Consider the following 26,367-nt stretch of genomic DNA (forward strand, 5'->3'; position numbering starts at 1 on the left):
TCCAGACCTCAACTTGACCTCCACTGTTCCTGTTAATTGCCATTTCTTAATTACATCACAAACTGAGGAAACAGCTACCTGAAAACACTCTGCTATCTTCTTATAGCCTTCTGCTTTGTGGGTGTCATTTATTTTAATTTTCAGAGTGCTAGGCAGCTGCTTAGAGGAGCCCATGGCTACTGATTGTTGGGACAAGGTTTGAGGAGTCAGGGTATTTATAAAATTTTGAAATTTGCATCACCTGGCCTTTCCTAACCATGACTGTGAACAAGCCATAGCCCGAACAAGCTAATGAAGGTCTGAGACCTTGGTAAAAGTTATGAGCTCAAATCTCTTGGGGTGCCCAAACTTTTGCATGGTGCTCCTTTCCTTTTTTCACTCTAAAATTGTACAAAACAAATAATACACTAATCTTGTTTAAAATGTTGAAGTGTTTCATCTTTAACTTTATGACTTTGAGATCAGTTCATCTTCTACTCACAACTATTCAGTAACAGAAATTTTGACCAGGGGTGCTCAAACTTTTGCATGCCACTGTAGAGGCGAGGTCCAGTAGTCTTTCTCACCTGACTTAAACAGAAAATAGACTCTTCAAATTGCTCTTCATGATTAAGACTGCTGCATTGACATACAATGAGAATTTAAGAATATCACATCTGTGCTCAACTGCAAGTGAACTCTTCAAGCTTCTCTCGTTTATTCATATCCATAAAGAATGTTGAAGACAATATATTGATCTTGTGTGGTGGAGACATACTTTGTCAGTTCTATTTCTGTGCATTACCTCACCCATTGTACCAGATGAAATATGGAGACCAAGATGAGATGGCACAATTGTAGGGTTTGTGATTTGATTGTAAAATTGTAATTAGCACCACCCTCCCCACACCCATAATCACAGTTGTGTATTTGAGGTTGAGTAACATTTCTGTTCCTTCATACTATTGGGTAGAACATAGATTAACCAATCACAGAGAAAGTAATAGATGCATGACCTACTATTTCACTCCTTTTAATCATGCTGCTAACTTTTGTTTGAAGTGCCTAAGTGTTGAGAACATTATCATGGACATCAAGTTGTGGAATTTGCAGTCCATTTGAGACCAAGTTACATTTGTATGTTTTGTTTATGCTTTAAATAATCTAAAAATAAGCATGCATTTGTAAATTGGGACAATAATTAAGGTAGAGACACCAAACTAGAAGTATTCAGTTAAGTTTCTGCTTTTTCAAACTCTGACAGTTAAATATAATTTTGCATGTCTTTTTAATGCTTAAACACCATGAGATGTATAGTTTTCCCTGAAAGGATCCAATTTAAATTAAGGGGAGTGTTCAGACACCTATTTACAATAAATTGTGATTCAACAATACTGCATGTGCTCCAAATATAAGATCAGAAAATGCTGGAGAAATACAGCAATTAGGCATCAAATGTGGTGAGAGAAACATTTTGGGTCAATGACTTGTCAGAACTAGAAAAATAGACCCTATTTTAAGTTGCTGAGGACTGGTAGCAGTGCAGAGAAGAGGGGATGTTGGTGATAGGTGAGGAGTAAGAAATTGGCATAAATTGTAGTGTTGCTGGCTGAGGGTGGTGAAGGCTTGTGAATTGCAGCTGATAAATCTGGAGGAACTGTAAATGAATGAGAATAGGAAGGAGAAACAATACTTAAATTGAGAAAAAAGACTGAAGATGCTACAAATCTGGAGAAAAATGTTGCAAATACCCAGGTTAGGCAGCATTTGTGGTGAGAGAATAGTGTTAATGCTTGAGGTTGATCTTTTATCAGAACTGGCCTGTTCTGATACAAACTGGGAAGGCCGGTTATAGAACAGAACATTACAGCACAGTCTCATCAGCCCACAATGTTGTGCCAACCTTTTAACCTACTCTAAGATCAATCTAACCATTCCCTCCCACATACCCCTTCATTTTTTTAAAAATCATCCATGTACTTAGGAGCCTCCTAAATGTCCCTAATATATCTGCCTCTACCAGCACCCCTGGCAATGCATTCCATGCACCCACCACTGTATGCATATTTTAAAACTTGCCTCCGATATCCCCCCCCCCTACTTTCCTCCAATGACCTTAAAATTATGCCCCCTCAGGTTGGCCATTTCCACTGAGAAAAATTCTGACTGCCCACTCAATCTATGCCTCTTATCATCCTGTACACCTCTCATCCTCTTCTCCAAAGAGAAAAGGACAGGTTGAGCAAGCTCGGGCTTAAGACATGCTCTTCAATCCAGGTAGCATCCTGGTGTATCTCCTTTGCACTGCTTCTAAACCTTCCACATCCTTCCTTTAGTGAGGTGACCAGAACGGCACAAAATATTTTAAGTGTGGTCAAACCAGTGTTTTATAGAGCTGCAATATTTCCGTGCAACTCAAACTCAATCCCCGACTAATGAAGGCCAACTTGCATGGCAACTTTGAGGGATATGGACTTGGACCCCAAGATCCCTCTGTTCCTCCACACTGCTAAGAATCCTGCCATTAACCCTGTATTCTGCCTTCAAATTCCAGCTTCCAAAGTGATTCAGTTCACACTTCTCTGGTTGAACTCCATCTGCTACTTCTCAGCCCAGCTATGCATCCTATCAATGTCCCATTGTAACCCTCAACAACCTTCTACACTATCCACAGCACCACTAACCTTTGTCATCTGTAAACTTACTAACCTGCCTTTCCACTTTCTCATCCAAGTCATTCATAAAAATCACAAAGAGCAGGGGTCCCAGAACAGATCCGTGGAACACCCCGGGTCACCAACCTCCAGGCAGGATATGCTCCATCTACAACCACCCTCTGCCTTCTCTAGGCAAGCCAATTCCAAATCCACACAGCCAAGTTTCCCTGGATCCCATGCCTCCTGTCCCTCTAAATGAGCCTATCATGAGGAACCTTATCAAACACCTTACTAAAGTCCATATACACCACATCCACTGCTCTACCCTCAATGTGTTTTGTCACATCCTCAAAGAATTCAGTCAGGCTCCTGAGGCATGGCCTGCCCCTCACAAAGCCACACTGACTATCCCTAATCAGACTATGCTTCTCTAAATGCTCATAATTCTTGTCCCTAAGAATCTTTTCCAATAATTTGCCCACTATTGAAACAAGACTCACTGGTCTATAATTCCCAGAGTTATCCCTACTCCCTTTCTTGAACAAAGGAATAACATTTGCCACTCTCCAATCATCTGGTACTACTCCTGTGGCCAGTGAGGATGCAAAGATCATCACCAAGGGCTCAAATCTTTCCTCGCTTCCCATAGTATCCTGGGATATATCCCATCTGGCCCCAGGGACTTATCTATCCTAATGTTTTTCCAGAAGTTCCAGCATATCCTCCTTAACATCATGTTCTAGCTTATCAGCCTGTTTTTACATTGTCCTCACAAATGTCAAGGTCTCTCTCACAGGTGAATACTGAAACAAAGTTAAGGACCTCCCTCTTCCCTCCCCCCCCCCCCCCCCCCCCCCGCACGTTTCCTCCTGTATCCCTGATCAGTCCTACCCTCACTCTCATCATCCTCTTGTTCTTCACATACATGTAGAATGTCTTGGTTTTCCTTAATCCTACTTCTCATGCCCCCTTCTAGCTCTAAATCCATTCTTAAGCTCCTTCCTGGCTACCTTGTAACACTCTAGAGCCCCATCTGATCCTTGCTTCCTTAAGCTTTTCTCTTCAGTAGATATTCCACATCTCGTCAACCACAGTTCCTTCACCCTACCATCCTTTTCCTGCCTCAATGGGACAAACTCATCCAGAACCCCATGCAAGTGATCTCTAAACAACCTCCACATTTCCATTGAGTACATCTACTCCCAATTTACATTCCCAAGTTTCTGCCTAATGGCATAATTCCCCCTCCCCCAATTAAATACTTTTCCCATACAGTCTGCACCTATCCCTCTCCAAGGTCAGGAGTTGTGGTCAGTCTCTGAAATCCTCACCCACTGAGAGATCTGACACCTAAGTTCATTGCCTAGTACCAGATCCCGAATGGCCTCTCCTCTACTTGGCCTGTCTACATATAGTGTCAGGAATCCTCCCTAAACACCTAACAGATTCCACCCCATCCAAACCTTTTGCACTAAGGAGATGCCAATCAATATTAGGGAAGTTGAAATCACCATGAAAACAACCCAGTTATTTTTGCACCTCTCCAGAATCTGCCTCCCAATCTGTTCTTTAGTATCTCTATTGCTATTGGGGGGGGGGGGGGCAGTGTCTATAGAATACTCCAAATGGAGTGATTGCTTGCTTCCTGTCTGACCTCCACCCACACTGACTCAGTAGATAATCCCTCCAGGATGTCTTGCCTTTCTGCAGCTGTGATACATCCCTGATTAGCAATGTCACTCCCCCACTGCCCCCGTCCTTTTTGAAACATCTAAACCCTGGAACATCCAGTTGTTCCTGCCCTTGTGACAGCCAAGTTTCTGTAATGCCCACAACATTGTAGTTCCATGTACTGATCCATGCTTTAAGTTCATCATTCTTGTTCCTGATGATACTTGCATTAAAATAGACACACCTCAACCCATCCAACTGACTGCAATTTTGCCTCATCAACTGCCTATCCTTCCTTGCAGTCTTTACATGCTGCATCAACCTCTACACCAACTGCCCCTTCCTCTGACCTACCACTTGGGTTCCCATCCCCCCTGCCAAACCAGTTTAAACCCTCTGCAACAGCTTTAGCAAAAACCTGCCCACAAGAATATTGGTCCCCTTCTAGTTCAGGTGTAACCCATCCCTTTTGTACATGTCATACCTTCCCCAGAAAAGATCCCAGTGATCCACAAATCTGGAACAGCCCCCTGCACCAGTTTCTCAGCCACACATTTGTCTGCCAAATCAACCTATTCTTACCCTCACTGGCTCATGGCACAGGCAGCAATCCAGAGATTACTACCCTTGAGGTACTGCTTTTCAGCTTCTTGCCTAGTTCCCCATATTCACTTTTCAGGACCTCATCCTTTTTCCTACCTATGTCATTGGTACCAATGTGTACCGTGACTTCTGGCTACCCACCCTCTCCTCCTTTAGAATGCTGTGGACCCAGTCTGAGACACCCTTGACCCTGGCATCTGGGAGCCTTTTTCAGGTCCACAGAATCTCCTGTCTGCTCCTCTAACTATAGAATCCCCTACCACTCTTGCTTTCTTCTTCTCTTCACCACCACCACTCTTCCCCCCCCAAGCCACAGAGAGCCAGACTCAGTGATACAGCTTTCAGGAGTATCCAAAGCAGTATACTCTTATCAAAGGGAACCGCCATGGGGGTACTCTGCACTGCCTATTCCCTTCCCCTCTCCTCAGTCACCCAGCTACCTGCCTCCTGCAACTTGGGTGTGCCTACCTCCCTGTAGCTTTTCTCCCGTGAGCTAAAGGTCATCCAGCTGCTGCTCCAGTTCCCCAACATGGTCTGTAAGGAGCTGCAGTTGGATGCACCTCCCACAGATGGAGCTATCGGGGGAATTGATCTCCCACATCTGGCAGGAACACACCACTGACCCTGGATCCACTGTTACTTCAGCTTGGCAGTAATAGACAAAGAAAGAAACTTACCTTAGCCTCTTGAGCCAAAGCCTCCTCTGCAACAATGGCTGCTCTGCTTGACCCTACCTTATTTTTATTGGTTGATGCCAATTGGCTAATTTCCCATTCAATTATCACCTAACAATTCACAGTTGTGCCTCTTGTATTGTCTGGAAATACCTGGAAAAGAACTGGGTCCCAACACTCACCCCTTTATGGCTCGCACTTCTCGAACTGAGAGTCCCGCTTCCCATTCCAAGTCACAGCCCTCACTACCTGGAAAATTGTTAAATTTTTTCCTCTTCCCTGCAGATGCAGCATATCCTGAGGATTTCTAGCTTTAAGATTTGCAACACATGCAGCATTTTTATTTTGGTTTTTGGAAGAATAATGAGCTTGTTTTCAAAGCAGTAATTTGTTGTTTCTTCCTGACAGACTCCGAATGCTTGGGCAGAGGAGATCTCTGGAAGGAAGAAAGGATCTCACAAACGCTCAGCATCCTGGGGAAGCAATGACCAGTTGAAAGAGGTTAGAATTTTTTTTTCCAGATTACATTTTGCATTTCCACATCTTGGTGTTCAATAATTTTCAGGCAGGGTTCATTGCCATTTGTGCTTAGATTTTATTTGATGTCAGTATTGCAATAATTATCCTTGAGGATTTGAACTTTAATGTGTGGCTTGTAAGCAGCATTACTCCAAAAATATTTGAGATGTGTCACAGACAAGTGATTTTTAGTATTTCTGAAACTGAAGTTGTTCAGCTTTAGCTTGCAGGCAAAATATAAGCACCCTAACTCAAGGAGTAGGCCATTTTCCATTCCAGTTTGGCTGCAAGAACATAATCGTAGTAGGAGTGTGCTGTTCAGGCCCTTGTGCCAGATCTTTCACTTCACTGCTGCTTTCCTGCACTAACCTCTTGATTAATATACAAGAATCTATTGATATTTACATGAAATAAGCTCAGTGACTGAGGCTTTGCTGTCCTCTTGGGTAGTGAGGTTGTAAGACTTGCCACTGTTTGGTGTAGAAATTTCTCGCGTTTCATGGACCACGGATATGAGATTGTGACCCAGTCAAGAGAAACATCAATTCTGTATATATCCTGTTAAGTCATGAAAGAATTTGTCTCAATGAGGTCATCTCATTCTTCCAAACTTAAGGACATATAGGCCAGTCCACTCAATTTCTTGTATGACAAATCTGCCATTCTGGGAATCTGTCTTGTGAATATTTACTGCACTCTATATTAAATTTACCCTTGGGCAGAGTGACCAGTATTTCAGATGTACACTCACTAGGGCTCTATGTAATTGGAGCAAGATGACTTCAGTCCTGCTCAAATCCTCCAAGTAAATGCCAGCATATTGTTTGGCTTCCTACTTGCTTGCTGCACCTGTACACTGACTTTCAATGATTCATCAAACATGATAATCCTTCTAAAGATCTATGTTGACCTTGCCCAATTCTATTATTATTTACCAAGCACCTTGTTACCACTGAAGTAGGGAAAATGCTAGAATCTATTATGTCTGTCTAACTGGTCCATAGCTCTCTCTCAAATAGTGAGGTTATATTTAGTACCTTTCAATATATCTAGTCCTAAGATTTTGTGTTGTTTTGGGAGAACTTTTAATTTCTTTTTGCTTATTTACTCTAGATCTGTGGTCCTTCATTATTTCCAGGAGATATTGTGTCTTCTGTGGAGACAATGTTTAAACTCCTTTATTATCCAATCTAATTTCTCATTTCAATCTGTAAGGAATTCATATTAACCTGTTCCCCTCTTTAACACACTGATGTAGAAAACTATCTTCAATATCCTCCACAAATGCATCCTGAACATTTTGTACTAGTGCTTTGGTTTGTGCAGTCCATTTGAATTAAAGTCCCTCATGATTATGGTTTTGCCTGTATTACATGCACCTCTAGTTTTCTGATTTGTGCTGTGCCCCAAATTGTCATTACTGTTTGGGGGACCTGTAGATAACTTACACCAGCGTTTTCTATCCCTTGCTGTTTCTTAGGTCCACTCAAAGCAATTTGGTTTGAGCTAAAATTCTCTCTCCTGTCTTTATCTAATTGCATCTTAGGGCTATGCTGGCTCCACTTTCATTTTGCATCTCTAAGTATCCTAGAATGTTTAATTCCCAGCATTGGTTACTTTGCAACCAAGTCTCCTAATGCTATTACATTGTATCCATCTATTTTTAATTCGAGTCAAGAATTCACTTAGCTCATTACAAATGCTGCTTGTGTTCAGATAAAGAGCTTACAGTTTTGTCTGTGTACTGTTTTTCTGACTAATTGGAGGTATACTCTTATGACTGCATGTATTGTCCTTTCCTGACAGGCTCTGGTACACGTTTTCCTTTTTTACAACTGCACTGTTGCTTTGTCCTTTGTCTATAATTTTGTAAATTTACTCTTGCCAAAACAACTCCATATCCCCTGGACTCTTGATTTCTAAACTTGTGCCACAGCTCCAGTTATTTAATTCACTTGGAAATCCATCCCACAGATAATTTCTTTCTTCCCCTTGTATTAATGCCAGTGCCCCAGGGGTTGAAACCAATTTCTGCCAAGCCACTCCTTGAGCCACGAATTCAGTTTTTGTACCTTAGTTACCCTTTGCCAACTTGAATGCAGCAAGGGCAGTAATTCTGAAATTATCACCTTTTGTAGCTCAATTTTTTTTAAAAAATTGGGTTCCTAGATGCTCATATTACAGCAGAACCTCTTCCTTTGTCCTAAGTCATTTATGAAGATTCTATTTTCTACCCCAGCAGCATCCTGTATTATCCCTTTATCATAAGTATCCAAGACTACTGAATGATTGAACATCTACAGCCTTCTATGATGGAGAATTGCAGCCAGTTTGAGGGAATTTCTCTTCATCTCAGTTTAAAGCAGTCAACAAATTCTGAGCCTGTAAATAACAATCCCCAGTTGTTTTGGTTTTCCAAGACAGGAAGCATTTCCCAGCATCCAGGATCAATCCCATTGAGAATTTTCCACTTTTCATTGACCCAAACCCGTTTTCTAAATTTGCCAGAACTACCCACCACTATTTATTTTGGGCCTAGTCCACTCCTTACCTTGACAGAAAATCTGTATTCCAGGGATCAGTCCAGTAAACCCTTGTTTTGCTTCATCCAAGGCAAAAAAAAGTATTTCTTTTAGGTCAGTGAACAAGAACTGGCAACAGGAAGGTGTGTTCTTGCCACAACATAATTGTAATGACCTCAGCTTTCAGAACAAAAAGGACTGTTTTCCTAAATACTATGATACCTGTAATGTTATTTATGCACAAAGACTGCCAGATTCCGTAAAGTCAATATCTATCATCTATCTTCAGAGATTATGCCTTCTGGTCCTCAACTCTCCCACGAGGGGAAACATCCTCCCAGTATTTACCTGTCAAGCCCCACTCTTGTATATTTCAAATCAGCTCACTCTTAAACTTCCGACTCCAAACCCAACCTGTTCAACCTTCCTCAAACAAGCTGTCGGTACCTGGGAACTTCCTTGTAAACCTTTCTACTGGCTCCAGTGATCTTTCCTTAAGTGAAGGGAACCAAAACTTAACACTACCCTGGAAGTGGCCTTGTACAGTTGTATTTTGACTTCCCTACATTTAACACTCCAACCTCCATGAAATAAAAGCTAGTGTTCCATTAGTTTTCTTGAGTACTTGCCCTTACTATGTGCTAGCTTTTTGTGTACAAGAGCTCCAAAATCCCTTGGTGCTGCAACTTTCTACCGTCTTTGTTTAAATCTATTTCATCATTCTTCCAAAGTGAAGAACTTGATACTCCCATTTTCTAACTTTTTGCTCATTTTCTTAATCTATTATCTCTCAAATTGTGTCCTTGGCTTTACTTCATTAATTTTTATATAATTTGCAAATTTGGCTACAGCACATTCACACTTCCCTCTATTAATATATATTGTAAACAGCTGCAGGCCCAATGCTGGTTGCCAACCTGAAAGTGGCTGCTTCATACTTGCTGGCTGCTTCCTGCTAGTTGGCCAATCCTCTATTTATGCTTCCCTGTTGCAGGGTAACCTTTTGTGTAACATCTTGTCAAATACCTTCTGGAAAATCTAACTGTTCCACCTACTGGTTTCCCTCTCATTCTGGCTGATGTTATAAGTACTTCGTATGACATTTTTCTTCTGTGAAGCCATGCTGACTCTGCACAGCCAAATTATGATTTTCCAGATATTCTGATATTGTCTCCTATGGCTAACTGGCCTGTGGTAATTTTTTTTTTGTCCTTTTATTTTGAACAATGGTTTCACATTTGCAATTTTCCCATCTGGTACATCAGAATCTAAAGATTTTAGAAAGATATTAGTAGCCTTTTTTTTTTAAGGACACTTGGATGCAAACCAGATGTCACCTTGGAACAGGCAAGCTTTTAGCCTTGTTTGTTTAAATCTAATTCTTTTTTATCCATATTTTTTGGTATTAATGGAATGTTCAGAGTCTCTTTTACCATAAAGACTGGTGCAAAGTATTTAACTCTTCTGCTATGTCTTTATTTCCCATAACTATTTCCCCAGCCTTATTCACTGCAGAAAAAAAGAGCCCAGGAGAATAAGATGGAGGACTTTCCAGTTGATGATTAGCTTTTATTCACATCATTGTGCAGGTGGAAATAGCCAACTTGAGGATTTAATTTAAGTTGATTAGCAACATACAGATTGAAAGTCTCTGGTCCATTGCCCTTGGGACCTGACCAGTAGCAGACAACAGAAAATGCCGGATTACAGAAATTGACCCAGGAACCCTCTTGATAGTTTCCAAAGCAAAATATCTTAATGGCCTCCTGCTGTGAACCGGGAGCCCACAATTGTTATCTTTAGTAAACTAGTTCAATTCTTTGTATAGATTCTATTTATTTACACACAAATTTCATAGGCTGTATATCAAACTTTTTGGTTATTTGTGAATTTCATATGGGTGAATTTTCATTACCTGAACTGTGTAAATATAATAAATCTAAAACAGAAAATACATTTTCCAAAAGCTAATGGCACACAGATTGAATACATGCTGGACCACAGAAGTTGCTGGATCACAGAATGCTGGACCAGAGTGTTTCAAGCTGTATTAGTAAATAAACTGGGGTCACGTAGCTGTTGTAGAGTGTGTGATATAAAGGAATCTCCGTTCTTGCATGGCTGTCATGGATTATTACCAAAGATAAAGCTACATGTATTTGAATGGATCGGTGTGAATAGCAGAACTGGGTGCCACCAAACTTCCTGTGTTGGATGTTGCCTTACAAGCACTAACGGCTGTGTTTATCTCAGACTTTGCAAGAGTGCAGTTTTGTACAAAAGTTCAAATAATACAAACCTGCTAATGGTTCCTTATGTCATAGATTCTTCAAAGCAATGTTAGATAGATTGGAGCATCCAACTCATGGCCCTGGGAGTCTTTCTGACTGCCAATTCTGCTTTCACTATAAAGCCTACAATAATTGAACATGTTTGAAGATTAACACAGATAAGTGTCACTATAAAAAAATGGGCTCATATTGGTGACATTTGCCAACTTCAAGGTTTTCTCCTTTGTCAAACAACTATTTAGAGTCATTCTCCAAATGCCAATTTCAGTGTCTTTCTATACGAGAGACAAACCAAGGGCCTAGTACCAATAGACCCAACAACACACATTGTCCAAGTTTAACTCACATTTTCATTGATGAGTAGTAGGGATATAGCACTACTGATTGGCAAATTAATAGAAACTGTCGGAAATGCAACTCTGCTGAACCTGATTCATGAATCCTCAAGTGCTTTCATTTTGAATTCTGAGCATTGGAAATGGGGCTACAGTTTTGACCTCACCATTGTCTGCAGCTGCATATTGCAATTGAGCTGTAAGGCAATCATTGATTCAAACCCACATTCTAAATACTGCCCTATTTAGGTTCAAGTTCATCCAGTTCTAACACCTTTTCCACTGTTGCCTCAATATCAAGAAAATAAACTGGCAAAACTTCCTTGTATACCTTGAGAAAGCAACGACAGACATTGAACCTCAACCATAAGATGAGCAGTTAGTAAATATGGTCAATGTAGTTAAGTATTTTGATGCAGGGTGGAGACCTGAAATGTCAGCTATTCCTTTGCCTCCCAGATGCTGTCTGACCAACTGGATTCCTCTAGAATTTTATTTTTCTTTTCTCCAAATTCCAGCATCTGCAATCTCATGTTTCCTGGTTAAGTATTCTGTCAGGAAAAACTAATTCCATGAGGCTCTTGAACAAACTATATATTGGATCAAGCAAATGACAAATGTACAAAATTGATCATTTTGAATAAAACACTATTGGAAAAGGACTTGGTACTGGACTGATGGAAAAACAGTGTAAGTCGTAACAGAAAATGGTAGAAATGCAGATATGACATGATACCAAGAAACTTTGAGTGACACTGCAATGTAACAATGAACCAGATAGTCCAGATTAGAAATGGCATGCTCCCTAACCCCAAAAGGAAACTGCATCTGAAGAATGATTTCAGCATCCATTTTACAGATCCTGAAATTGGAAGAATGAAATGGGTCTTTGATACATGCATTGAACAGATACAATTTCTAACCGGTAGTGAGGAATTGTTGCAATCATTGAATACCCATGACATTTAATCATTTCCTTGAGATCTGGAGAGAAAAATGTGTTTGTGCACTTCTAAGCTGGCATTTTCCATATTTTGCCAACTCTACTAACTTTGAGCAGATATTCTAAATCTTTACCAATTCTAGTAAAACAGCTCAATACTGAACTGGCATGTTTTTGCCCAAGCAAGTCAGATAGTTGCTGAATCATACCCATTATCTCAGTCCAGTGATCTCTAATTTTAATAAATTGTAGATACGAGTCCTTATGGCCTATCATATCCACACTGAAAATGATGCCCATCTATGCTTATCCCATTTGCCTGCATCAGGCTCACATTCTTCTACTCCCTTCCTATCCAAAAAGTACCTGTCCAAATGCATTTAAAATGGTGTAAGAGTATCTGCCTCCACCATCTATGGCAGCTTGTTCCAAATAATCACCACCCTGTGTGGGGAAAAACTTGCTCCTCAGATTTCCTTTAAATTTCTCCTCCCTCACCTCAATTCTGTCCCTTCTAGTTTTAGACTCCCTTGCCCTGGGGAAAAAATGTTCTGACTATCTAACATATCTATGCCTCTCAATTTTGTAAACCTCTAGGGTCACCCCTCAGCCTCCTAACATTCCAGTAAGAATAAACCAAGCCCATAGAATCTGTCCTTGTAACGACATCTCACCATTCCAGGCAACATCCCGGTGAAGTTCTTCTGCACTCTATTGCTACCACATCCTTCCCTTAGTGTGGTGGCTAGAACTGTGCATGAGTGCAGTCTAGCTAATGTTCTGCATAACTACGACTGACATCCTAATTCTTATACACAATACTTTGGCCTATTGAAGGCAAGCATACCAGATGCCTTTTTCACTATCCTATCCACCTCTATTGCCACTTTGAGGGAGCTATGGACATCAACACTCTAGAGGCCCTTGCCATTTACACTAAATGTCCTCGCAGAATTTGACTTCCCAAAGTGCATTACTTCACATTTGTCTGGATTAAATTCCATCTCCACCTAACTTCCCAGCTGTACTTGCTGTATCTTTAAGCAACCTTCTTTGCTCTGACTCCACCAATTTTTGTTGCCTTCTACATTCCCATCCAAGTCATTGTATATTACAAAAAATTATTCCAGCACCAACCTCTGCATCACACCACTTACAGATTTCCAGTCAGTAAACCACACATTCACCACTACCCTCTGCCTCCTACCCAGCCAATTTTGGATCCAATTCACCAACACACCTTGGATCCCTTGTGCTTTAACTTTCTGGATCAGCCTATCATGTGGAGCCTTGTCCAAAGCCTTATAAAAGTCCATTTATACAACAAGTGAATGCACATCAGTCCCTCAGAATCTTTTCCAGCAACTTCGTTACCACAGACACAAGGCTCATCAGCCTGTAGTTTACAGGCTTATCCCTGCTGCCATTTATGAATAACAGGACAGCATTATCTATTCTCCAGTCCCCTGGTACCTCATCTGTGGGTTAACAAAGATGCAACAATCTCGTCCCTTGCTTCCCTTAGCATCCTGGGATAGATCCTGTCCAGTCCTGGGGCTTTATCCACCCTAATGTGCTCCAATATTTCTTGCACTTCCTCCTTCCTGAAATAGACCTGCTCCAGAATATCAGTTTACCTCTCCCTTAACCCTCTAGTCTCCACATCCTTCTTCCAGATGAGAAGTATTAATTTACTTCTTCCGCCACCTGTTTATACTGATCATCTTCCCTCCACTCTCAGTGCAGGTGAAGGGTCTCAACCTGAAACATTGACTGTCCATTTCCCTCTACAGATGCTGCCTAATCCACTGAGTTCCTCCAGCATTTTGTTATCTTGCTCATATCATTTGGTTCCATGCATAGATTACCCCTTTGGTCACTAGGGGATCTATTCCTTCCAGAACATAGGACAGCACAGAAGTAGGCCCTTCGGCCCACGATGTTGTGGTGAACAAATTAGGCTAATGACACCTAATCCCTTCTGCTTGCACATGGCCTGTATCCCGCCATTCTCTGCATATTAATATGCCTATCCAACTACCTCTTAAAAGCCTCTATTGTACCTGCTTCCACCACCACCCCTGGCAGCATATCCCAGGCACTCACCACTCTGTATAAAACTTGCCCAGCAATCCTCCTTTGAACTTTCCTCTTCTCACCTTGTATGTACCCTCTAGTAATGCTCTTATAATTTTAAGAATTTTTAAATCAGGTCTCCCCTCACCTCTGCCGCTTCATAGAACATCCTAGATTGTGCAACCTCTCCTTATAGCCCATTCCCTTTAATCCAGGTGGCATCCTGGTAAACCTCTTCTGCATCCTTTCCATAGTCCCCATATCTTTTCTATAATGGGGTGACCAGAATTGAATGCAATACTCCAGATGCAGCCTAACCAGTTTATAAAACTGCAATATCACTTCCTGACTCTTGGACTTAATGCCTCGACTAATAAAGGCCTACTATACGCCTTCTTTACCACTATCAACTCATGTGGCCACTTTCAGGGAGCTATGGACTTGGACCCCAAGATCCCTCTGTACACCAACACTGTTAAGGGTCCAGTCATTAACTGTATACTTTCCCTTTACGTTTGATTTCCCAAAGTGCAACATCTCACACTTGTCCAGATTAAACTCCATCTGCCATTCCTCCATCCATATCTACAACTGATCTATATCCCACTGTATCCTTTGACAAACTTCTAGACTATCCACAATGCCACCAATCTTTGTGTCATCTGCAAACTTACTAACCCACCCATCCACATTTATATCCAAGCCATTTGTATATACACACACAAACAGCAGAGGTCCCAGTACAGATTCCTGCGGAACACTAGTCGTGGACTTCCAGCCAGAGTAAGACCTATCAGCCACTTCTATGGGAAAGCCAATTCTAAATCCAAATGGCCAAGTCACCAATGGATACCATGCATCTTAATCTTCTGGATGAGCCTACCATGAGGGACATCGAATGCCTCACTAATATCCATGTAGACAACATCCACTGCTCTACTTTCATCAATAACCTTCCATTGATGTGGATTTGTCCAAAAACAGCTGTTCCCAATTAACTTTCCCTAGCTCCTGTCTAGTACTCTGGTAATTTGCCCTCCCCCAGTTTAATACTTTCCTACAAGGTCCATTCTTATCCTTATTCTTAGCTATCTTAAAACTTGAGTTGTGACCACTGTTTCCCAGATGTTCTCCCACTGAAAGATCAGTCACCTGGCTAGGCTCATTTCCCAATATATAGTCCAATACAACCTCTCCTCTAGTTGGACTATTCACATACTGATTTAAGAAACTATTGGATGCACCAACAAATTCTACCCCTTCTAACCTCTTTCACCAACTCCTGCCGTTTATACACTTTTCCCTGATATGCCTGCATATCTGTTCCTCAATGTCCTGGTGGCTATTGGAGTGTCTATAGTATAATCCCATCAGAGTGATTGCACCTTTAATATTTTTGACTTCCTCCCATTAGACTCAGTGAATGAGCCACCTCAGTAAAACTCATCTGGGATGCTCTCAGATCTAAGTACATCCAACTCCAATTAAAGTGGCTAGTCAGGAGCTGCAGCTGGGTGTACTTCCTACAGGTAAAGTCATCAGGGACACTGGAAGTTTCTGATTTCCTCACAGGAGCAGCATATCACTGCTCTAACTGCCATCCCAGCTGCATTAATCAGAAGAATAAGCTATCCTTTAGCTACCCTCTTACTTGTAATATACTTATAACAGATTTTAGGGGTCATTTCATTGCCTCTTTTTGCTCTCCTAATTTGTTTTCTCCTATATCCCCTGTAAGCCTCAAGTGGCTCCTTTGATGACAATTTCCTATATCTGACAAGAGACTGCCAATGCTGGAAATCTGGAGCAATGAACACAAAATGCTGGAGGAACAGGTCAGGCAGTATCTATGCCTGATGAAGGGTCTCAGCCCAAAACGTCACTGTTCATTTCCCTCCTGATGCTGCCTGATCTGCTGGGTTCTTCCAGCATTTTGTGTTCCTGTACCTGATGCACACTTCCTCCTTTTCCCTGATTAAACCATCAATAATCTTTGTCAAGCAGGGTTCTTGGCATCTTTGCCTCTTAACCTTGGAAGGACATGCTGTCTCTGAACTCCTACTTTCATGCTTTTAAACTCCTCCCACTTATCAGATGTTTTATCTGATAAATGTTACATGGTATATTTTGCAAGTTTTTTGGAAATCCAAACACACCCCATTTGTTGCTTGTCTTTCATTTTGATGTTATAACTTACAGATGTGTTGACCACTTTCCCCCCCTTTCCTAACTTTGACTTTACGGAATTGTGTTACGCTTTTCTAAGTGCCTGTGAATATGTGTATCAGAATAAATTCCAGCATTTTTTTTAAACTGTTAACATCAGGCTAACACTGCAGTGTGATATTTTTCTTTTTTAATAGCAGTGTTGTTTGATACCACCTTATTTGTGGGAACCATTATAAAATATACAGATTGTGGAAGTCAGCACCAATGCATTCACCATCTCTGTAACCATCTTTTCTCCCCCCCAAAAAATTCCTAGTGTCTAGATAATTTTTTAGTTTTTAGTTCCATTAACTTGTCCCATACTATTTATTCATAATTTTAATGTTTTAAGTGCCTCATTGGTATTAGGCACTTGTTTCCTCCAATATTTCAAAATTGTGGAGTCTACCCTGAAGGCAGATGGTTCCTACAATTTCTTTATTTCCCATTATAATTACTCCTTTGCAAGAGAATCAAGTTTAATTTAGCTAACTTAATTTTTACTCTACAAGAACATTTGCAATCTGTTTTCTCTTTGCTTAAGTTTATCTTTGGAGATCTGATGTACAGCAGTCCATTCAACTTGGGATATTAATCTACTACAAAGCCTATGTTAAATGAGATTGGTAGAAAATCTCAAAGTATGGCAAATATTAGCTTCTCACTAAATGAAACCAATTTTCTAATTATTGGAGAACAATTTCACAATTTTGGAATTACTGTACATAGACATTTTGAAATCTGAAAAATCTAGTTATGTTTTTATAGATTCAGTCAGTTATCCCCTTTTGGAAGTGTGTACACAGGCAAACTGATGCCCACCATGGAGAATAACAGACTAACAGTTTTGAAACCTGCATGTGGAAAATTGCTACTTAAAGTACTGGAAAGTACCATGCTTCTATGAATCTCAAATTCCAGTAAGTGCAGTTGGTAAGAAAGCTAACTTATTGAGGGGATCATTTACTGCCCAAATCTAATAGGGAGCAAATAACTTGAGCAGTGTATAATCACAACTTCTGTTTCTTGTTCTTCAGCATGCAGATTTGTAGAATGCTTCAGAAAGGAAATGGGTGCTGTCTCTTCACTTGAGAAATGTGGAATGCACAAATAATCCCCAGCTGCTGCTGCTCCCTCCTGCAAAATGTAATTTTAAACCCCCTTACTTATGTCCTTCAGATCCATCAGTAGGCATGAAGTGGTCTGATCAGATTCTGCTGTTTACTTATCCTAGCTCACTAGTTAAAGTTTTCCTTTCCCTAGCCTTGAATCCACATTTTTCCCCTCATGATTTTCACCTCCCCATTTTCAAAATGTAAATATTTCAAAGACAACATAAATGCAAGCTCACATGCCACTCTGACATGTCTAGAGTAGAATTCTGGGAAAACACCAGTATTTGCATTCTGTTTCAGCAGAGAATTCTGCATAGTTATTTTGAAGACAGCTTGCCCTTTAGAAATCTTTGCCAACTGGCTTTTACAGTTTTTAAGCTTGCAATCGTATCCCATTTTACACACATCAACAGATGCACCTATTCTACAGGAGTAGCAGTGTAGTGATCAGAAAACTAATTCACTTAATCCCCACACTGGTCAAATGTTAAGACAAAAGACTGCAGGTACTGGAATCTGGGGAAAAAACAGAATGCTAGAAGAACTTGGTAATTCTATCAGCATCTGTGGAAGCAGAAGTGTAAGTGAACCTTTCAGGTCGAGACCCTGCATCAGGACTCTGTTCTGTTCTTCATGGCCAAATATACATTTGTTGCTTGGTCAAGAAACAGAACTCCTGACTTGAAGGCAAACCTTCAAAGCACAGACTGCAGCAGGTAGAGGGTATCTTGCTACCATCCCTGTTCAGGGCAATAAGTGCTAGCCTTGCCTGTGATGATCTGTGGGGAAGGACCACAGTCTGGGCTCCTTCTGCTACAGTACAGAGGGGCTGAGTTGGGTTGGGAAGCCCCCTCAAACAATGAAAAGGTGTATTAACCCAGAGGGCCACATAAGTGGTGATGGTACTATGGTTTTAAAAAAGTTAACACTACCGAATGTAATGACTATGAATGTAAAAGTTTTGCACTGTTTCTTTTGTGTATAATTTTTATTATGAATAAAGTTTATTTTTGAAATAAAGTGATGCTTGCATTCCATAATTGACCAACTACTTAATTCAAGTTATTGTAAATGTTAGAGAGAAAGACATGTCATCTTCCAGGCTGCTCAGTGATGATTCACTGTCGATCAGTCTGCTTTCCATAGCACCTTTTGCTCATTGTTCCAAAATTTAAGCTACTTTCTGCCTCTTTGCATGGGTTGACAAAAGGTGCTCCACTGAGAGACTTGGAATTGGCCATGGATTGCATAGTTCTGCTGGTTTAACTAATTGCAGGATTTTTGTTTCCTTATAGAAAGATGAGAATGTCTATATTTAACAAGATGATGCCAGTATAAATTAATGAAAATTAAAAATGCATATTCTTGAAGTCTAAAATAAACTAAATACTGGAAACACTCTGCAGGTCAGGCAACATCTATGGAAAGAGAAATGGTGTTAATATTTCAGGTGGAGCATGTCTCAGTTTCACCAGTAGTTCAATTCTGATGTAAAGTACAAGGCCTGACTAGCAGAGTGTTTCTGTCACTTTGTTTTGGATTTGAATTAGAGTAAAACTCTAATTCATTATCCAATTGTTCAGAAATCCCACTGATTTGGCACCTGATCACTGGGTGCAGATTCCCACCTACTCTGTAGCACACTGGGGGTCCAGGTTCTCTCCCTCTGCTTTTCCCCCAACCACACAGAAGGGGTAAGGATCTCCTGGTTCCTACCCTTCCCCTATCATGTGGTTGGGGGGGTGGGTGGGAGAAAAGAGGTGGCAGGGCAGGCAGATGGCTAGTTCCTGCCTTTCTGGTACACTGAGTTCACTAGAATGTTTATAATTATTGTCCTGTGTAGCATCTTAAAAATTAATTCAAAATATTAAGTATTAATAGAAATAACTCCTCATATTCCAGCAGCACCAAAGTCCTGAGTGTGCTGGATTATTGAAGTTCTACTGGATTAATGAACTGATTTCATTATCATGTAAAACAGTTATCACCATGAAAATATATGGGAAGAAAAAGTGTGGTGCATTGTCAGAGCTCACAGGCTAAATTTAACTCTGACCAACATTTGTACTGAATCATGTCAGCCCTCCATTTTCAGAGATGTCTCTGTAGATTGGCTTCATTTGGTCATGCAGAAGCCAAATAATTCAAAACCAAGGCCCTCAGTTCTGACTTTCATTGGTTTGCCTTATTCAGGATTTAGACAGTGGATCACAAATCAATGTCTTCATGAGTGAGAGCTTCCCAAAATCCTCAGGATGTATTGAAAAAGCCCAAATTACATTGTAGTCATTTTTATTGTCTTAACAGTACTGATGAATATTTGTTTCATTCTGATAACGTGAAATATCATCCCAGATGAATAATTCAACTGGGTTCAATTCCTGGTATATTAAACCTATGTGTTTTGTGTATTTTCTGTTGAAAACAATTTTAAATGCAATCCTTTGGTACAAGTCATATCCTGAAATGTCATGGCAATGAGTTGCTGGAATTGAACCAGTATATTTTGAGAGAAATTTAATTGTGAAATTTGATTTTTGATTCTGATTGAGAACTCAGGATGTATAAAAGTGGAGAATTTTTAGTGCTATGGATGAATTGATGTGACAGGGTCATGGACAAATTTTTTTTTAAAAAACCTACCCAAAATGGACAGTTGATGATCTGAAGTTTTCCTAAAACTTTCCACATAATTAGAATGACAGATAGAAAAACATCCCTGGCATCTTACAAGGTTGCTTACTCTACACTGGAGTGATTGTGGACTGCAATTTATATTACACACCTATTGCAAATTAGCAAGATGGCACTAAATGCAAATTGCTTTTGTTTGGGTTGGGTTTTAATTTGACTTTTATCCTTTGAAGTGCACTATCTCCATTTCTTTGAAGTTTATGGAGAACTATAGCATGCTTATTGGCAGTGTTGCCCAAAATTTGCATCTTTGTTGTGGAATTATTTAGCTTTATGTGCAAGCTTGAGTTTAACACATCTTTCCTTATGACTTTGCTAATATCATTGAAAGGGTTCTCTCTCAAGCTGGACTGTATCCAACCAATCTCCATCAGAAGAGTGGAAAGTGAGCAGTATTGGTCATTTTCAATCAACTATTTTCCCTGTAGGATCCACATATCCTATTATGGTGGAGCTTACTAGCTGAAATATGAAGAATTGAGTCTTAAAACATAACACTGATAATGAAATTCCATAAGAGACATATTAGAGTCAGTGACAAATTTTTTTTTATAACTAAGGCAGATTGTCAAGTTCCCAAGTAGCTCCAATATTGTAAATGCTTAATGGATTGTTGAATACTTGTATTTAGAAAAATATTAACATAACAATGTAGATCCTCCTCCAGATTATTCTCTGGAGGAGGACCCATCTCTGCCACAGAACATTGTGGCAGCTTTCACTTAAATATCTGCCATTTCAGTTGAACATTAAATATAAAACAAAAGGCTCTTGACATTTTTGTTAAGTGACTCATGGCAATACTTGGCATTTAGTTTCCCCACTGTTCTTTGCTGAGAGAATGCAGTGTACTTGGGTGTGGATTGTGTGGGAATCCTGAAGTGCCTTCCTGGCTGTTCCTTCAATCTCAAAACCAAGGGAGCACTGGGATATGCTCACATTTGGATGGGCTCAGTGCTCAGCCAACAGGTTTGAAGCTACTCCTGACTAGATGCTATCAGGGAAGCTCTCTCATGTAGAGGTTGTGATGAGCAGGGCACCCTGAGAAAATGTCTTTTGAAAAATTGTCTGTGGAAAGCTACACTGTGTCAACTGCACAGCACTTCAAAGCTGTGCTGCTTTAAATGCTACTCTGCACTGATGATTATGCAAAATAACCTTCTTCCATTTTGCCTCAAAATAAGTTGGGCAGAAACCAAAATAGAGCAGCTAATTGAATGAAGCACCAATTATGGGTAGTGATGTTAGAATGTTTAAAATCTGTCTTGAGTGTAACCTGCAATATATGCAGAGTAACAATGCACAAATTAAAAGATGAATCAGATTTCAGGAAATAGCTCAGCAAAGCTGGTGTTCCAGCATTACAATGGCAAGAAAGACTCCATAGTATGTTGGGAACAGAAGACTGCAGATGCTGTAATCTAGAGCAAAAAATTAACTGCTGGGGAAACTCAGCAAGTCAGGCTTACCTTCCACCCCCACCAGCCTCCAGATCCAGCACATCATCCTTTGTCATTTCTGCCAGCAGCAACAGCAGTCATATCTTCCCCTTTCTGCAGGGACCACTTTCTCTGTGACTCTATTCACTCATCCCTCCCCATCTGCTAGCACTTTCACCTGCAACCGTAGGAGTTAAACACTTGTCCAAACACCACCTCCCTCACCACCAACCAGGGACCCAAGCAGCCCTTCTAGGTCAGGCAGAGTCATGTGCACTTCCTCCAACTTTGTCTACTGCATTCAGTGCTCTCAAAGTAGTCTCCTCTACATCAGCAATACCAAGTGCAGACTAGACAACTGTTTTGCAGAACACTTGTACTCTTCAAATGCATGGTATTTCAACACCCCTTCCCATACATACCTGTCCTCTGCCTTTTGTACTGCTAGGGCGAGGCCAAATGCAAACTAGAAGAACAACTCCATTCTGTTTGGGTAGTCTACAACCTGATTGTATGAACATTGAAGAATTCAATTTTAGTTAACACACCCTGTGTTCCTTCCTCTCTCCTTCTCATCCACCCAGGTTCTCTCCCAACCTTTTTCCATTCCCTCCAACTGGTTCCATCTGCCTATCATCCTTCCCATATCTGGTTCCACTTATCACCTTCCTTAGTTATCCAATTCCAGCATCTGCAGCCTTTTGTCCCTCCCAACTCCACCCCTGCCCCATCTGGTTCCACCTATTACCTGCCAGCCCCTGCCACACCTTTTTCTCTTTATACTGGCTATCTCCCCTCTATACTCAGTTCTGTTACAGGGTCTTGACCCAAAATACAAGTCATGTTTACCTCCATGGATGCTGCATGACCAGCTGAGTTCCTCCAGCAGTTTATTGTTCTCTAGTATGTACTTTCTCCTTATGCTTTTGTATGGCTCAAATAATATCAATAGCATCTCAAAGCAAGTCATCAAGTGCATTTGAGTAGTGGGTTTATGATAATGCATCACATCCACTTCAATAGGTATATTACCAATAACAAGATCTGACAGTTGATCAATTTGGCAGACTTAGCTATGTTAGACTCATTGCTCAGCAAATGCCTCAGCTGATCACAATCAAGCCATACACAATCATTGGTCTACAATAGGACTGGAAATGTCCATATCAAGTAGAATGTGGTCATACATAGAACAGTATAGCACAGCAACAGGCCCTTTAGCTATACAATGTCCATATCCTACCATTTCCCACACATTCATGTGCCTAAGAACTTCTTGAATGCCCATATTGTATTTGCCTCCACCACCACCCCAGGCAGCACATTCCAGACACCCACCACTCTGTATATAAAAAAAACTTGCCCCACACATCTCCTAAAATGCACCCCCTCTGGTATTAGACATTTCAACCCTGGGGAAAGATACTGGCTGTCCATTTATGCCTCATCTTATAAACCTTTATTAGATTCTTCACTCACAGCACCCCCCACCACTCCAGAGAGAACAAACCAAGATTGTCTAACCTATCCTGCCCTATCCTGTAGCATATGCCTTCTAATCCAGGCAGCATCTTGGTAAACCTCTTCTGCATCCTCTCCAAAGCCTTAACATCCTCCAATAATGGGGCAACCAGAACTGAATGCAATACTCCAGATGCAGCTTAACTAAACTTAAAGCTGTAGCATAACTTCCTGACTCTTGAACTCAATGCCTCGACTAATGAAGGCAAGCATGCCATATGCAACCTTTACCACCCTATCAACCTGGGTAGCCACTTTCAGGGAGCTATGAACTTGGACCCCAAGATCCCTCTGCTCATCAACACTGTTTAGGTCTTGCCATCAAGTGTACTGTATCTTTACATTTGATCTCCCAAAGTGCAACACTTCACATTTGGCCAGGTTGAATGCCATCTGCCTGCCCATATTTGCAACTAATCCATGTCCCACAGTATCCTTTGCCAGTCTTCTACACTATCCATAACACCAATCTTCATATAATCTGCAAATTTACAAACCTATCCATCAACATTTTCAGAGGTCCCAGTACAGATCCTGAGGAATACCATTAGTCATAGACCTCTAGCTAGAACAAGTCCCATCAACTACAACCCTGTCTTCTATAGGCAAGCCAATTCTGAATCCAAACATCCAATTCACCTTGGATCCCATACATCTTAATCTTCAGGGTGAGCCTCCCATGAGGGGCCTTGTCAAACACCTTATTAAATCCATGTAGACAACATCCACAGCTCTACCTTCAATCACCCTTGTCAAAAAACAAATCAAATTAGTAAGGCATGACTTGCCCCACACAAAGCTATGCTGACTGTCCCTAATTAGGACATGGTTTTCCAAATACTCAAATCCTATCCCTAATTATCCTCTCCAGTAACTTCACTACCACTGACAAGAGTCACTGGTCTATTGTTACCCAGGATTATCCTGGTTTCCCTTCTTGAATAATGGAAGAACATTAGCTACTTGCCAGTCCCCTGGGACCTCACCATGGCTAGAGAGGACATGGTCAAGGCCCCAGCAATCTCACTTCCTGCCTCTCTCAATAACCTGGGGTATATCCCTTCAGGCCCCTGGGGACTTTTCCACCTTAATGCTCTAAGAGACCCACAATCTTCTGCATCTCAAAATGCCCAGCATATTAGCATGCTGCACACTGATCTCCCCCATTCTCTATGTCCCTCTCCTTGGTAAGTACAGATAAAAAGTACTCATTAAGGACTTCACCACATCCTTCTTCCAAGCACATGGTCCCTTCTTTATCCTTGAGTGGTCCTACCCACTCCCTAGTTATCCTCTTGCTCTCGACTTTGGATTCTTTAATCCTGCTTGCCAAGGCCCCTCCTGGCTTTCTCCAATTCCTTTGAGTTCCTTTCTGGCTTCAAGTGCTTTGTTTGATCTCAGCTTCCTAAGCTTTATATACATTTCCTTTTTCTTCAAAACTAAATTCACCTTGACATACCTTGCCATCCTTTCCTTCCTTCTTACTGGAACATAACTATCCTATACTCTGTGCAGTTGGTCTTTAACACCCTCCACATGTCAGATGTGACTTGCCCAGAAACAGCTGTTCACAATTAATTCTCCTAGTTCCTGCTAATGCTCTTGTAATTAGCTCTAATTTAGTACTCTTCCTCAAGGTCCATACTTATCTTTAGCTATAGCTATCTTCAAACTTAAGGAAGTGTGGTCATTGTTCCCCCAACTATTCTTCCACTGAATTGGAAGTCACCTGGCCAGGCTTGTTACCCAACACCAGGTCCAGTACAGCCTCTCTCAGACTATCAACATATTGATTTAAGAAATCCTCCTGGATGCACAGTTTATATTAGGGAAGTTGAAGTCACCCACAACAACAATCCTATTAGTTTCACACCTTCCCTAATATGCCTGGCATATCTGTTCCTCAATGTCCTGGTGGCTATTGTGGGGTCTGCAGTATGATTGCACCTTTCTTATTTGAGTTCTACCCATCAGTGGACAAGCCCTCCATTATATCTCCTCTGGTTGCAGCTGTGATATTGTCCCTGATAGTAGGACAACTCTCTCTCTCCCTTTATTTTTTCTAAAAAATAGAAACCCTGGAACATTAAGCACACATTCCTGTCCCTCTCTTAACTAAGTCTGTTATGGCCACAACATCATAGTTCCATGTACTGATCAATACTCCAAGTTACCACCCTTACCCATAATACTCCTAGCATTCAAATACACACTTCAAACTATCCATCCCATCATGTCAATTACTTTGCTCCTACCTGTTTTTACTGGCCCTGACATACACCTTCCTCAATCCCTCCACTTTCTGACCTAGTGGTCTGGTTCCCAACCCCCTACCAAACTAGTTTAACCCCCCAAGTAGCACTAGCAAATCTCCTGCCAGGATATTGGTTCCCCTCCAGTTGATGTGCAATCCATCCTTCTTGTACAGGTCACCCCCTGCCCCAGAAGAGGTTCCAATGATTAAAGAATCTGAAACCCTAACCCCTGCACCAGTTCCTCAGCCACTCATTTGTTCTATCATCCTGTTCCTGCACTGACTAGCACATGGCACCAGGAGTAATCCAGAAATTATTACCTTGGAGGTCCTGCTCTTCAGCCTCTTTCCTAGCTTCCTATACTCACTGCAAAGGACAACTTCTACCTTTGTCACTGATGCCAACATGCACCATGACCTCTGGCTGCTCACCCTCCCCCTTGAGAATATTCTGCAGCCACTCAGGCAGCCTCAATCCTAGCACCTGGGAGGCAACACACCATCCTGATGTCTCTTTCACAGAGACAGAATCTCATGTTTGTCCCACTATCAAGTCTCCTATCACTATTGCTCTGCCTGACTTTACCCTTCCCTGCTGAGCCAGAGAATCAGCCATAATGCCACTGACTGGCTGCTGCTGTGCCCTGATAAGTCATTTCTTTCTCCTCCCCCCGAGCCCCCCCAGCAGCATCCAAAGGGGCATACTTGTTGCTGAGGGGTATAGCCACGGGGAACCCAGCACTGATTGCTTATTCCCTTTACTTGTCCTGGTGGTCACCCATCTATCTGAAGATTATACCCTGGATGTGATCACCTCAGTAAATGTTTCATTTATGAAGTGTTTAGCTTTCCCAGATGGTCCTGAG

At 41.2% G+C, this 26,367-nt stretch overlaps 1 protein-coding gene across 1 annotated transcript in view; it reads left to right on the forward strand.

Moving 5' to 3' along the window:
* Positions 1 to 26,367, forward strand: part of LOC127573584 (protein FAM117B-like) — a 157,994-nt gene that overhangs the window by 68,272 nt on the left and 63,355 nt on the right. Inside the window, 1 exon segment of the mRNA XM_052021948.1 lies at positions 5,993 to 6,085. Coding sequence (XP_051877908.1) covers positions 5,993 to 6,085 — 93 coding nt within the window.

Source organism: Pristis pectinata, chromosome 1, assembly GCF_009764475.1.
Source record: "Pristis pectinata isolate sPriPec2 chromosome 1, sPriPec2.1.pri, whole genome shotgun sequence".
Classification (NCBI taxonomy): domain Eukaryota; kingdom Metazoa; phylum Chordata; class Chondrichthyes; order Rhinopristiformes; family Pristidae; genus Pristis; species Pristis pectinata.